Genomic DNA, 13,126 nt, shown 5'->3' with positions numbered 1-13,126 from the left:
GGAAAAAAGTGCATCTTAAAGAGCAAAATATACGGTAAATTAAAGTGATAAATCAGTAAATAATACTAATCTCAGATACGAATGCTTAAATAGGGCCAGTGAATGCGTCTAGAGTAATGGTTCCCAACCTTGGGTCCCTTGGACTAAAACTCCCAGAAGCCTCCACCACTAGCTGTGCTGGCCAGAATTTCTAGGAGTTGAAGTCTAAGAACGTCTGGAGACCCAGGTTGGGAAGCACTGCTCTAGAGCACAAAACAGTAAGAGATGAGATCTGGCCTCTTCTCCAGTTTCAAGTTTTTGAAAGGGAGGGATCGTTAGCAGCCATAAATACTGTAATGGCTTACTATCAAGGCCCTCCAAAACTGGATATTCTTGCCAGCCATTGGTTCTCTTTTCTCTGTTTTTTATTAGTTTGTCTTAGATTAGTTTAGTATTACCACAACCATGGGGGTTCTGCACTCTGCTCGTTTGCTTCCAGTTTAAAACAAGTTCATCTTCCAAAGTAGGATAGACTGTTTTTCATCCTAGCTATTGTACTTGGAACAAGGCAGCTTCTGTAAATGATGGTTCAAAATTGATTTATTTCACCAAATCACAGTTTGTCCTGAGTTGGATTATGTCCCAAGCTGGATCATAACTCAAGCTGTGTTTGGCTTTAGTTTTAGGGGTGAGCAAAGCCGTGGCTTGTTGTGGCTTGCTCCCAGAATGATAAGTTATAGCTTAATGTTGCATCCAAACCAGGGCATTTTGTTCCTGTGGAAAGTTCCTCTTTATTTTGCTTAATAATGATTTTAAAATACTGTAGTTGAGCTGTTTGCTTCAAATCATAGAAATGCACAGAGTTCCTATTCTTTATTTCAACTCGTAGGGGTTTTTAATTGTTATACTGTAGCTTGTCACTTGATGTTATGAACAGGGCTTTTTTTGATGTCTTTGGCCTTCTTCTTTTCTTAAATTAATCTTGTTTTTTTACTTTGCCTTTTTAAGGTCGAATGGCACCACCCAGTGATGACCTTTCTGGAAAGAATGTGAAAGTGTCAGTTGGGGTTGCTCGTAAACCCTCAGATAACGAAGCTGAGAGCATAGCAGATGCACTTTCCTCAACAACAACTATGTTGGCTTCAGAATTATTAGAGGAAGATATGGAATTGCCAAATACAGCACTTACCTCCACTTCAAGCTCTAGGTAATCTTGTGTGATTGCTCCTAGATGCACGAATTATCACTCTTCTTCCTTTGCTACTATTTTGCCCTAAATGCATGAATAAATTGAAATCACTTATGCAATCACGTAGTTTGAAATATATTGCTATGCTGCCTTGGAAGGAAGTTTCAACCCATAAGGATAGGTACTGAAATGTTTCAAACAGAAGGGAAAATTGAGAACACTCAAGTTTCCAGAGCTAGTTGAATGTATGACTGTAATATATGAAATCTCATTTAATAATGTCTCAGAGAGGCAGAATCTATATTTCATTTGCAGGTGTGCTGCTCCTCACTCCTACAAAGCAGTTACAGTTTCTGCTTTTGAGGAACACCACCTATAGATGCACCATTAAAATTCATGTTTCTAGTCATTGCTGCAGTGTGTGTTTGGTATTTGAAAAAGCACATGTGATGTGCAAAATACACTTTTTATTTTATATGATGGCTGGTGCTGCAGCATTAGAGTAATCAAGTGTTACTGCATTCCACTTGTACATGATGCTGGTGGGACCCGAGGGATAGTCTAGGTTTCTATAACATCTCTGGAGAAGTCACTCTCTTTCAATCTTACTGCAAATATAACATCATGCCTGTGAATGTAAAAATACCCTTCTTAAGAAAATTGGGCTTTTTGTTTTCACCATGATGGCCCTCTGGTTCTTTGAGAAGAGCAAATGTTAAGACCTTGAGAGCCACAGATTTAAACTGCAGTAAGTTCTGAAATGAAGCCACTGAACATTTGTTTCTTGGACAATGCTGTGTGGCTCAACACTTTGAACCTGAAAACATTTTAAAAAGCAATTTGTAGTGGATCATAGGAGTCTGCTGTCTGAAGGGAAAAAGCCCCCATGCCAGACACACCCCCTTCTGTTTAGCCATTGCGGATACTTCAGTCTTTTATGTATTTGCTAAAACAAACCTTAGCTTTGCTTCACATGACAAATTGTTGCTGTTTTCCCCCCTTTGTTACTAAATTAAGAATGAATCTTAATTTTCTAGGACTGAAAGAGTTTAACTCCAGTTGTGGCATCTCAGAAAAGCAGTTGTGTGACCTCAAGAGCATCCTGGATGGAATGTGGCATTAAAGATTAGACCTATCCCATTAAATGGCAGATGTGACCTCAGTGATGCAGCAATTTTGTTGAAATCCAGCAGAACTAGGGCTGATCAGTGTTAGCTCTTGGTCTAATGTGAAGGATATGGGATCCCCTAATGGTTTCAGAGTGATGCAAATACCTGCCTTTTGCCCACTGTCTTAGATTTTGCTATCCTTAAAGAGCAAAGAGTTTTTGTTTCATTGACTTTATGAACCCGTCAAAGTTCATGTGGCACTATTTCAGCCCATGGTTATCCAGTTAGTAATTTGTTTTCCGTTTTCCCAAAATATGGCTAAGTGGCTCCTAAGGTTTATCAACCACTATCCACCTTTCACTCTGTCAACATGCATCATGTGGATTTCTGTTCTTTTTGCCGCAACTAACAAAACTGCCCTTTAAACTATTAAATGTGTGGTCTCTTTACCTTGGAAAGTTGCCTTTTTCTGGGATACTTCCTATATACGGCTCATCATTCTCATTTATACATTAGAACAAAAGGATCCTAAGACGCTTCCTTCCAGAAGTGATGCTCCCTTTCCTTTTCTTTCACCAACCAATATCTTCCCAGTCGCCTTCCCTTAACTGTTTGTGTTCTCTTCTCCAAATTGCATAAACGGGATGTTTGCTAGGCATTGACATTTTATTTGGAAGATCCCAGGAGATTCAGGGGGTTGAGACACAACATTCTTACTGTGCTTGTGTGGGTACACCAAGGAGAGTCTGTCTCCATGCAAATACTGCATGCAGCATTTGTCCCACAGGATATACTCAACCGGCCACCTCTGTAGCTTTAACCAAGCAGCTTACACTTGCCTACTAATTTTGCATAAACTTATTCTAAGATTGTGGTGCTAGAACCTGCTCTGTTTTTCCTACTTCTCCTCTCATAGAAGCAGTGGTTTGTAATAATGTTTTTATACTCTCGTTATTCAGATCAGAAACACCTGGCACTGTTGAAAGTGAAACACTCTTTCTGGCACGTCTGAGCTTCATTTGGAAAGGCTTCATCAACATGCCGTCTGTTGCAAAGTTTGTTATCAAGGCTTACCCAATTTCTGGCTCATTTGACACGTTAACAGAGGTAACTTCCTTGTTAGTATTCAGATATATCTGAGTTTTCTTTCTACCAAGATCAATGAAATGTTGGATGTGGTTATGTAAAACCACCAAGAGGCATTTATTCTCTTCCAGGGAAGATTTGGATTATAACAGTTCAATACATGCTTCTATCCTTGGTATGCAGTCTACCTGCAGGCGTGACCTTACATTTTAGATGGGGCACCAGTACATGTATCTGGTATTTAAATTCTAGTTTCAGTCCGGTACTGCCTGCATTTTTTTTTGCAGTCTTTTCTGGTCATTGGCTCAATGGTATCATTTAGTAAAATATTATGCTTTATTAGTAGTGGAAATTTTGTTTCTCCTCAGCTTGTTTTGAAGCACTGTGCCTTTTTATAAATCATATCACTTATATGGATTATGCTAGTTTAATTGTAAAAACAAAAGTTCATAACAGTGTCTCTGTTTAACTGCTTTAAGATATTAACATATATTGCTCATTTTAAGATCAATTACTTTTCAATAGAGATAAACATAAAATTTCTCCCCTCCCCCACAGGATTTGCCAGATAGTATCCAAGTAGGTGGTAGAATATCACCTCAGACTGTTTGGGAATATGTTGACAAAATCAAAGCCACAGGGACAAAGGTAAAGACAAATGTGTTCTTCAAGCATAATATGGGTAGATAGATATTTCTTATACTGACACATAAATGTTTCTTGACTGTTAAAGGTGTAGAATTCACACTGTTGTTCTTGTGATTTGACATAAGTTTGCCACAACTGTGTTGAGCATCGTACAGGATGCAGAAGCAATTGAGTCTTTTGCCCATGACAAGGCTAATGGAATTGATCTCTCTTTGGTGATAAGGAAGTAGGTGGATATTACACAATGCCCATAAATGTGAAGACTAGAAAGATCCACAGTGGACAGTTCACATGCTGTAGGGAAGGAGTGAGACACGTAGTGTGAAACGAAACAGAAACGATGAACAGGTGATCTTTGAAGAACATTTCTTAATACTGCAGTGTTGCAGCTTAAGCTATGCTTTTGCCCTGGAGTGGGCAGCTTAAATTATGCTTTCCTTCAAAACAAAACACAAGACTTTCCATTAGTGTTATTCCACCTTTTCAGAGCACATGATTTGGGCTTGATTTTATATTGTTGTTTATATGCAAATGTGCTATTTTTTGGTTGTTTTTTTAAAGTTGCAGATCTCCAGGTTATAGTGTGAATAACTGGTGAAAATAGCTGAGCAGGCTATCATGACCGTTATTTGAGATTGCTTCATTTCCATGAATGGTTTGCTGGACTGACCATCTGGTCTTGCTTTTAACAGCAGTGACCAAAGTGGTGGAGATGTTTCTAGTCCTTCAGGCTGCTCTGTGATAGCTAAGACTGTCCTCTTCTGAAACATACCAGGAGTTGAAATCTGCACAGTTCAGACTTCTCTCTACATAGAGAAAAGCAGCTGTCTGAATTGCAGGCAGTTTCTAGGCTGTCTGAGCATTGCTGCTTTAACTCTAGGTGCACACACTGAGATTGAATCTTTGGGTTTATTGGGACCAGAAAGAACCTCTAGCATATATCTAAGAAAATAGAGATAGTAATAATCTTAGAACTGCAGAGCTGGAAGGGACCCTATGGATCACCAAGTCCAGCCCTTATCAAGGAAGTACAGTGAAGAAGCGAACTCCCAACCTCTGGTTCCCAGATAGTTAAATCTGCTGAGCTACCCTAAGTTCTTGATGGTTGCCTGGAAATCTCTTTTTCTTCCTTCATTACCAAATTTGGGGTTTAAGGAAGTATTTACAAATGGTAAATAAATATTTCCTTTTTTCTCAATAGGAAATCTGTGTGGTTCGTTTTACCCCTGTGACAGAAGAAGATCAGATTTCATATGCCCTGCTATTTGCATACTTCAGCAGCAGGAAACGTTACGGTGTAGCAGCTAATAACATGAAGCAAATCAAGGATTTATATATTATCCCATTAGGTGCCTCTGATAAAATTCCACATCAATTGGTGCCTTTTGATGGTCCTGGTAGGTAACAAATATTATATGAAAACCTGTTTTGGGGACCCAGGAGTTCTTTGTGACAGATAACTTGTTTTTAACATTTTAAACTGCTGAGATATGTTTTAATGATCTAAACGTTAGATACCTTGAAGCTTTTTGGAGAATATTCTTCGAAACACCCAACTAAATGAGCCTCCCTAAGTACAAAGCATTGCCTTGTAGACGCACCCACCCACACTCAGCTTGCGTTGCTACTTCCTTTTAGTTAATGACTCAAGGTAACACTCTTGATTTAGCAAATACTAATTATGTTGCAGGGTATGAATTTCACTTGTACATTAACAATTCTTAGAAGACACATAAGGGGCAATTTGATTAGTGCTTCTGGTGCAGTTAGTGACATTTGTGAACCACTTAAAGCAGGGGTGTCCAACCTTTCACCTTCCCTGGGCCACATTAGAAGATGAAAATTTGGTTTGGGCCGCACATAAATTTGGTTTGGGCCGCATGGGGGGGCAGCCCTAGCCATCCTCCGCAGCCCCGCTCCAAGCGCGGTTACCGGCAGCTGCGATCTCAGACAGCAGAGGCTGCCAGCTTTGACTCCAGTGGCTTTATGGGGCCGGGAGGGGGTCCACCTATTGACGGGGATGGCGCAATGCAGCCATGCAGGCCCCCTGTCCCCTCCCCTCCCACTCCTTCCTTCCCTCTCCCCCCCTCTACTGTTGTGACATGCCCTGGCCGCATTCCGGCTGCAAGTGCCGGCAGTGTAACTTGAAACTTTGGAATTTCTTTAAAAATAAAAAAATTGCACTGGGCCGCATTATGAGCCGACCTGGGCCGCATGCGGCCCTCGGGCCGCAGGTTGGACAAGCCTGACTTAAAGGTTTTCAAGATGGCAGACACATAGGTCAACTTTTTGATTGAAACAGCTTTTCCCTGGAATGACACAATGTTTTTGTTAATTATTGTTATGATTTTTTTTTAAAATACAGGAATTGAAGTGCACCGACCCAACTTGTTGTTGGGGTTGATCATTCGCCAGAAGCTTAAAAGACAGATCAGTGCTGCTGTTGGTCACGTTGAAGAAGGTCATGAAATTGTGACTCCAGAAAAGAAAAGCAAACCAATCAAATCTGAGGTTGTGCATTCAGATACAGTAGAAAAAGAGGAAGAAGAAAATGACTTCTTTAATTCTTTCACAGCTGTGTTGCACAAACAAAGGATCAGGTCACAACAGAGTAGTACTGAAGAGGTAACAGCAAGTGACCCTGTTACTGAGAGCATCAAGCTTGAACCACCAAAGCCTCTTCGGTTCCTTCCTGGAGTTTTAGTTGGGTGGGAAAATCAATCATCTGCTCTCGAGCTTGCAAGTAAGCCGTTACCAGTAGATGACATCCTTCAGAGCCTTTTGGATACTACAGGGGAGATGCCTGAACATACCCAACCTGCAGTAGACCAGATTGCTAGTGAGGATCTACTTTTATCAGATAACCATACGACTACGCAAGAAAGAAAAATGGACATTCCTGGAATAACTGCTGAAACTGAAGAAACAAAAGATAAGAAGAACAATTCTGAAGATTCCATAGACAATATAGTGAGTGATACATCAGTAGTAGATGTTTCATGCTCTTCGGGAAACTTCACAAGCCTCAGTCTTAAGGGGAAACCACCAGATGTTTCTACTGAAGCATTTTTAGCAAAGCTGACTCTTTTGTCACAAAACAAAGAAACCAAAGAGACTACAGAAAACAGCCCAACATTGAGTGAGCCAGATAATGTTTCTCAGGAAGGTAAAAGAACCATAAATTGTCCTCTCCCATCAAGCATGGAGAAAGGAGTTGGGAGCAATAACGCTGGTGTATTGTCTGTTGATACGATGACAAGTAATAGTTCAAAATCGCCACCATTCATTAATATTAAAAGGGATCCAAGGCAGGCTGCTGGACGAGGACAACAGAATAGTGCTTTGGAAAATGAAGGTGATAGTATTAAAAATGAAGAAGTAAAAAATAATCAACAGCTGGATGTTTTAGAAGCAGAGCAGACGAAAGCAGATTGTAACCAGCCTTCAGGAAATGACGTAGACTCAGATCAGAGTGATGGCCAAGCATCCAAGAACGCACTGGATTCAGTTGTCTCTAAAGCAGATAGTGTATGCTCCATGGAGCTAGATGATGCAAATCAGTTGCAGGAAGAAGCACTGCTGCAAAGCATTGAGACGGTACATTCTGTTAGAAGAGGATTATTGCCTTCAGCCACTTCATCTCAGTTTGAGACTGAAAATCCCTGCCATACTGAATTCAGTACCAAAATATCCAGTCCTGTTTCAAGTGGAAACTTCTCACCAATCAGGACTCCACAGCCCAGTTTCCAGCACACTAAAACTAACCCACCTGGTTTTCAGTTTCAAGGGGCTATTGGCCCTAACTTTCCTCCCCAAAGCAACCCTGTATTTGGGTTCCCATCTCACATGCCACCTCCGCTCCTTCCTCCTCCAGGCTTTGGCTTTGCTCAAAACCCTTTGATGCCTTGGCCCCCTGTGCTTCATCTGTCAGGTCAGCCCCCACATTTTATTGGACCGGTTACGCCAGCACCACCCCTAGCTCACAAACAGTCAAGATTTACAGGCCCAGAGCACTTTTATCAAAACAAAGATAGTAGGAGACCACAAAGGCGCCACAGTGACCCTTGGGGTCGGCCAGCCCCCCAAACAGAGAGGGCATTCAATAGGAGAAAAAGCGATCAGCACAGACAAAGATTTTACAATGAATCCCATCACTCAAAAAAGGGCAGGCATGACTGGGAACCAGATTCTGAAAGAAATAGGCACAGAGACAGGAACCAAGATAAAGAGAGAGAGAGAAAAGGCAAGGAGGAAGGCTATCGTGACAAAGAGCGGTCACGACTTTCACATAGTGAGAAGGACTCTGAAGGCAAGTTCTCGAGAGAGAGTAGGAATCCTGAAAAGAAGGATGCTCCTAAAAGCGAAGATCGTAGTCATGAGAAGGAGAAAGAACGAGAAAAAAGTAGGGAGAGGCATAGAGAGCGAGATAATGAAAAGAATCGAGATAGACACCACAAAGACAGGGACCATGAGGACCGAGGGAAAAACAAAAGGTAAAAGGGGATGGGGGTGAGGGAGGAGATAAGATTTTAGATGACTAGGAAATAATCCATTTTAAATATGTCCTAAAATTCTGTAAAAAATATATGCTTGGGTATAATTGTGCCATATATTCAATGTTTAGTGTTTTGTAAGAACAAGTCTGGTTTGGTACCAGTCCATTTACCATTTACTCATTTTCTTTCACGTTTTGTAGACCTGCACATAGAACTGAATAGTTCAAAAATTTGCGTTACTTGTATAGTCAAGATTCTTTTTTGAGTTTTCATTTACAATAAGCAGCACACTTTACAATGCTATAAAAGGTTCTTTGTCAAATTTGGCTTCATTTGAGATATATGCAGCCTCTGATGATTCGTGCTCTCTGTTGGAAGATGCTCCAGCTAATTATAAAGATGGAGTTTATAGCATTTACTCTTCTACTGACTTTATTTTGTCCTAATGAATAGACTCCTAATCCACATGGGAATGTGACATATGGCATAAGCTGAACTGTGCTAAAGGCTTACAGAAAAACACCATACAAAAAGAGTGATATTGATCCTTGGATAGCTCCTATGCATCTGAAACAATTTGTGAGCAGAAATTAGAAGGCTACTTGGTCCAAACCTTACTGCTTATGGGTACACTTATTCTAATGGGTGGGTTTTTTTTGTTCCACTTTTAGCCTTTATGCTATGATTTGTATTAATTTTCAGACCATTTCTCATGCTTTGAAAACTTGAATACCTAAGCTTGTACATGATATTGTGTTTTACTATCCTTTTTATTGTAAAATGTAAATATTTTAAGGGATATTTTGATTCTACAAAAGATAAAGCCTTCTCACAGCCCTTTGTTTGATTTGTTGTGAAGCAATAGACTAAAACAATGTAACAGGAAGATGTATAAATGTGGCTTGGCTTTACAATTTATGACTGGTGATTTTTAATGATCCTAGGGTTTTTAATAAATAGATCAGTAAAAATTTTGTGATTTTCTGTGGCGAATCATAGTATATTGCTGATTCTGTTGGATACAATTGCACTATTCTGTTTAACATCCTGTTTTGAAGTATTCAGTAAATTTGAGAGCATTCTGCATAAAGAAATTTCTTGAGTAAATTGCCTTACCTATGAATAGCCTATGATTTTTTTGCACTTTGGTATCAGAAGAAACTTACATCCAGTAATATGTGATTAAAATAAATTGTTAGGATATTTTAAAATCATAGTTAAATACAGTCATGGCCAAAAATATTGGCACCCTTACAATTATGTCAGAAAATGCACGCTTCTCTCAGAAAATTGTTGCAGTTGCAGATGTTTTGGTACACACGTTAATTTCATTTGTTTGTGTTGGAACAACACAAACAGAGAAGAAAAGTCAAATCTCATACAATGCCACACAGAAACCCAAAAATCCACTGGCCAAAATTATTGGCACCCTGTCTAAATTGTAAGGAATGATTGCTTTTCAAGCATGTGATGCTCCTTTAATTTGTATTTAGACACACCTGTTGCAAGTAAGAGGTGTGGTCAATATAGTAATCACACTTGGAACAGGTTAAGATTGAAAAAAGGTGACTCAACCTTTGTGTTGTGTGTGACACTGAGCATGGAGAAAAGAATGAAGTGTAAAGAGTTGTATGTGGATTTGAGAGAAAAAAATTGTGGAAAAACATTGACAATCTCAAGTCCATCTCCAGAGATCTTAATGTTCCTGTGTCCACAGTGTGCAATATCATCAAGAGTTTTACAGCCCATGGCACTGTAGCTAACCTCCCTGGACGTGGATGGAGGAGCAAAATGACTGAAAAATTACAACAAAGGATTGTTCGAATGGTGAATACAGAACCCAGATTAACTTCCCAACAAATTCAAGATGATCTGCAGACACAAGGTACAACAGTGTCAGCGCTACTATTCATAACCATCTGAATGAAAAGGAACGCTATGGACAAAAGTAGAGCTTTTTGGTGAAGAACATCATGGCACTGTTTACAGAAAAAGTACAGTGGGGTCTTGACTTGAGAACTTAATCCGTATTGGAAGGCGGTTCTCAAGTCAAAAAGTTCTCAGGTCAAATCTGCATTTCCCATAGGAATGCATTGAAAACCATTTGATCCGTATCTGCTCTTTTCCGTCCATAGAAACTAATGGGAAGCTGCTATTCCACCTTCGACCACTAGAGGGGGATATTTTGTTTCTTTTTTTCTTAGGTCAAGAAAGGTTAAGGGAAGGCAGGGAAAATACAGTCCAGGCAGTACCAGGCAGTCCGAAGACTGTCTCCCAATCCACTCTCTAAACGCTGGGAGGAGTGAGGAAGCAGACAGGCACCCTTTTCACTGGCCAACAGTTAACTGAAAGTTCACATTTTGCACTTTCCCTGCCTCCCACGTGGGTTTTTTTCAGTTTGTAACTCAAATCTAAGTACTTAAGTCAATATTTTCCTATGAGAGCGGTTCTTAAGTCAAAATGTTCTTAACTCGAGCCGTTCTTAAGTCAAGACCCCACTGTAATGCATTCAAAGAAAAGAACACAGTCCCTACAATCAAACGTGGTGGAGGTTCAAATATGTTTTGGGGTTGCTTTGCTGCTTCCAGCACTGGATGCCTTGACTGTGAACGGTATCATGAATCTGATGATTACTGAAGAATTTTGAGGCATAACGTAGTGGCCGGTGGCAGAAAGCTGCGTCTCCGCCAGAGCTCATGAGTCTTCCAGCAGGACAATGACCTGGAACACTTCAAAAAGCACTCAGAAATGGTTACAAACAAAGCGGTGGGGAGTTCTGAAATGGCCAGCAATGAGTCTAGATCTGAATCCCATGTCACGTATGTGGAGAGATCTCAAAAGAGCAGCTGGGAGAAGGCATCCTTCAAATCTGAAGGCCCTGGAGAAATTTGCAAAAGAAGAGTGGTGCAAAATTCCAGGAGAGAAGTGTAAGAAACTCATTCATAGTTACAGGAAGCAATTTCAGTTATTTTTTCCAAAGGGGATGCTACCAATTATTAAGTTAAGGGTGCCAATAATTTTGGCCAATGTATTTTTGGGTTTCTGTGTGGGATTGTATCAGATTTGACTTTTCTTCTCTGTTTTTGTGTGTGTGTGTGTGTGTGTTGTTCCAACGCAAACCAAAGAAATGAACATGTGAGTACCAAAACATTTGCAACTGCAATAATTTTCTGAGAGAATGGTTGCATTTTCTGGCAGAATTGCAAGGATGCCAATATTTTTGGTCATGACTGTATAACAGCCAATTTGCAAGCTTTGCATATAGCTTTATTAGTTAAATTAAAAATGTTGTACCTTACAATGCTTCATGGTAGCTTTTATTTTAATATGTGTGTTGAGAGAGGTGAATTTTAGGAAATGCAACTTTTTTTGCTCTCTCTAGATGTAAAAAATGACTAAACTGAAGCTATCGTGCTTTGGGCCTGTTATGAAAAGTCAAGACTTGCTGGTAAAAGTTTAAGGCAACAAGGAAAGAAGAAAACCAAATAGGAAGTGGACTGAACCATAAAGGAAGCCATGACCTTGAGTTTGCAAGTCCTGAGCTTAATTATAGGATATTTTGGAGGTCACAAATTCATAGGCTTAGTCAGAAGCTATGTTAATTTCCAATAGAAATCTGGGATAATTATAATTCTGAAGTTAATTTATGTGGTTGCTGGATGGGGAATGGCACTTAAGGCCTGGGCTTTTGCACATTGTGTCATCTTCAGGTACAGAACTTCACCCTCAGTTTACCACTTTAGCCAGGGGTTCACACTTGCTAACTTCCTGTTATTCAATAGAGATTCTCTGCTAGTTGGCTGTCCTCCTGTTGTCTTTTCTTTCCCTTACAGAGAGCAAGCTCAGTATCATGGGTGGTATCAGATATGTCTACTAGGATCGTAAAAGTCTTAACAGAGGGTTATGACCAGAGCTTATAGGAATAGCTTTGATATAATTTACAGTGGTGCCTCGCATGACGATGTTAATTTGTTCCGCAAAAATCGCTGTCGAACGAAAACGTCATCATGCAATTTTAAAAAGCCCATAGAAACGCTTTAAAACCCAATTAATGTGTTCCTATGGGCTTAAAACTCACTATCCAGCGAAGATTCTCCATAGCGTGACCATTTTCGCTTCCCGTGCAGCGAGGAATCCGTGTCAGAAAACAGCGGGTGGCCATGTTTTTCACCCGGTGGTCATTTTGAAACCGCCGATCAGCTGGCCAAAAATCATCGCTTTGCGATGATCGGTTACTGAAACAGAGAACTGATCATCGCAAAGTGAAATTCCCCCATAGGGAACATAGTTTTGCGATCGCTTTTGCGATCACAAAATCTTCAACGTAATGCGATTTCGTCGTCAAACGGAGCACTCGTAAAGAGAGGCACCACTGTATATCATTATATGGGTTGAGGCTGAACCTGAACAAGACGGAGGTCCTGAGGGTGGGTGGCCCCTCCATTGGCGGCTTGGAAAACTCCCTCTCCTTCGGGGGGGGAGGGTGACTCTCGCCACAAAGTGAAGTTCGCAACTTGGGAGTATATCTGGATCCGGCGCTCACCATGGATACCCAGGTAGTGTCAGTGGTCCACTCTGCCTATTACCATCTGTGGTGGATTGCCCAGCTCCGTTTCTAT

The 13,126-nt window shown here is 40.4% G+C and overlaps 1 protein-coding gene across 9 annotated transcripts in view; it reads left to right on the top strand.

The window, feature by feature from the left end:
• The window catches only part of PHF3 (PHD finger protein 3), a 60,347-nt gene extending 50,869 nt beyond the window's left edge, over positions 1 to 9,478 (top strand). For all 9 annotated transcript variants that reach the window (XM_020781825.3, XM_020781817.3, XM_073000158.2 and 6 more), the window contains 5 exons: positions 988 to 1,186; positions 3,237 to 3,384; positions 3,922 to 4,011; positions 5,213 to 5,408; positions 6,377 to 9,478. In XM_020781825.3, coding sequence (XP_020637484.3) covers positions 988 to 1,186; positions 3,237 to 3,384; positions 3,922 to 4,011; positions 5,213 to 5,408; positions 6,377 to 8,508 — 2,765 coding nt within the window. In that variant the 3' untranslated portion in view covers positions 8,509 to 9,478. The remainder of the gene's footprint in view (positions 1 to 987; positions 1,187 to 3,236; positions 3,385 to 3,921; positions 4,012 to 5,212; positions 5,409 to 6,376) is intronic.
• The last annotated feature ends 3,648 nt before the right edge of the window (positions 9,479 to 13,126 follow it).

The sequence above is a fragment of the Pogona vitticeps genome, chromosome 1, assembly GCF_051106095.1.
Source record: "Pogona vitticeps strain Pit_001003342236 chromosome 1, PviZW2.1, whole genome shotgun sequence".
Classification (NCBI taxonomy): Eukaryota; Metazoa; Chordata; class Lepidosauria; order Squamata; family Agamidae; genus Pogona; species Pogona vitticeps.
The sequence above is the reverse complement of the archived record's forward strand: the minus strand, read 5'-3'. Positions and strand labels throughout refer to the sequence as shown.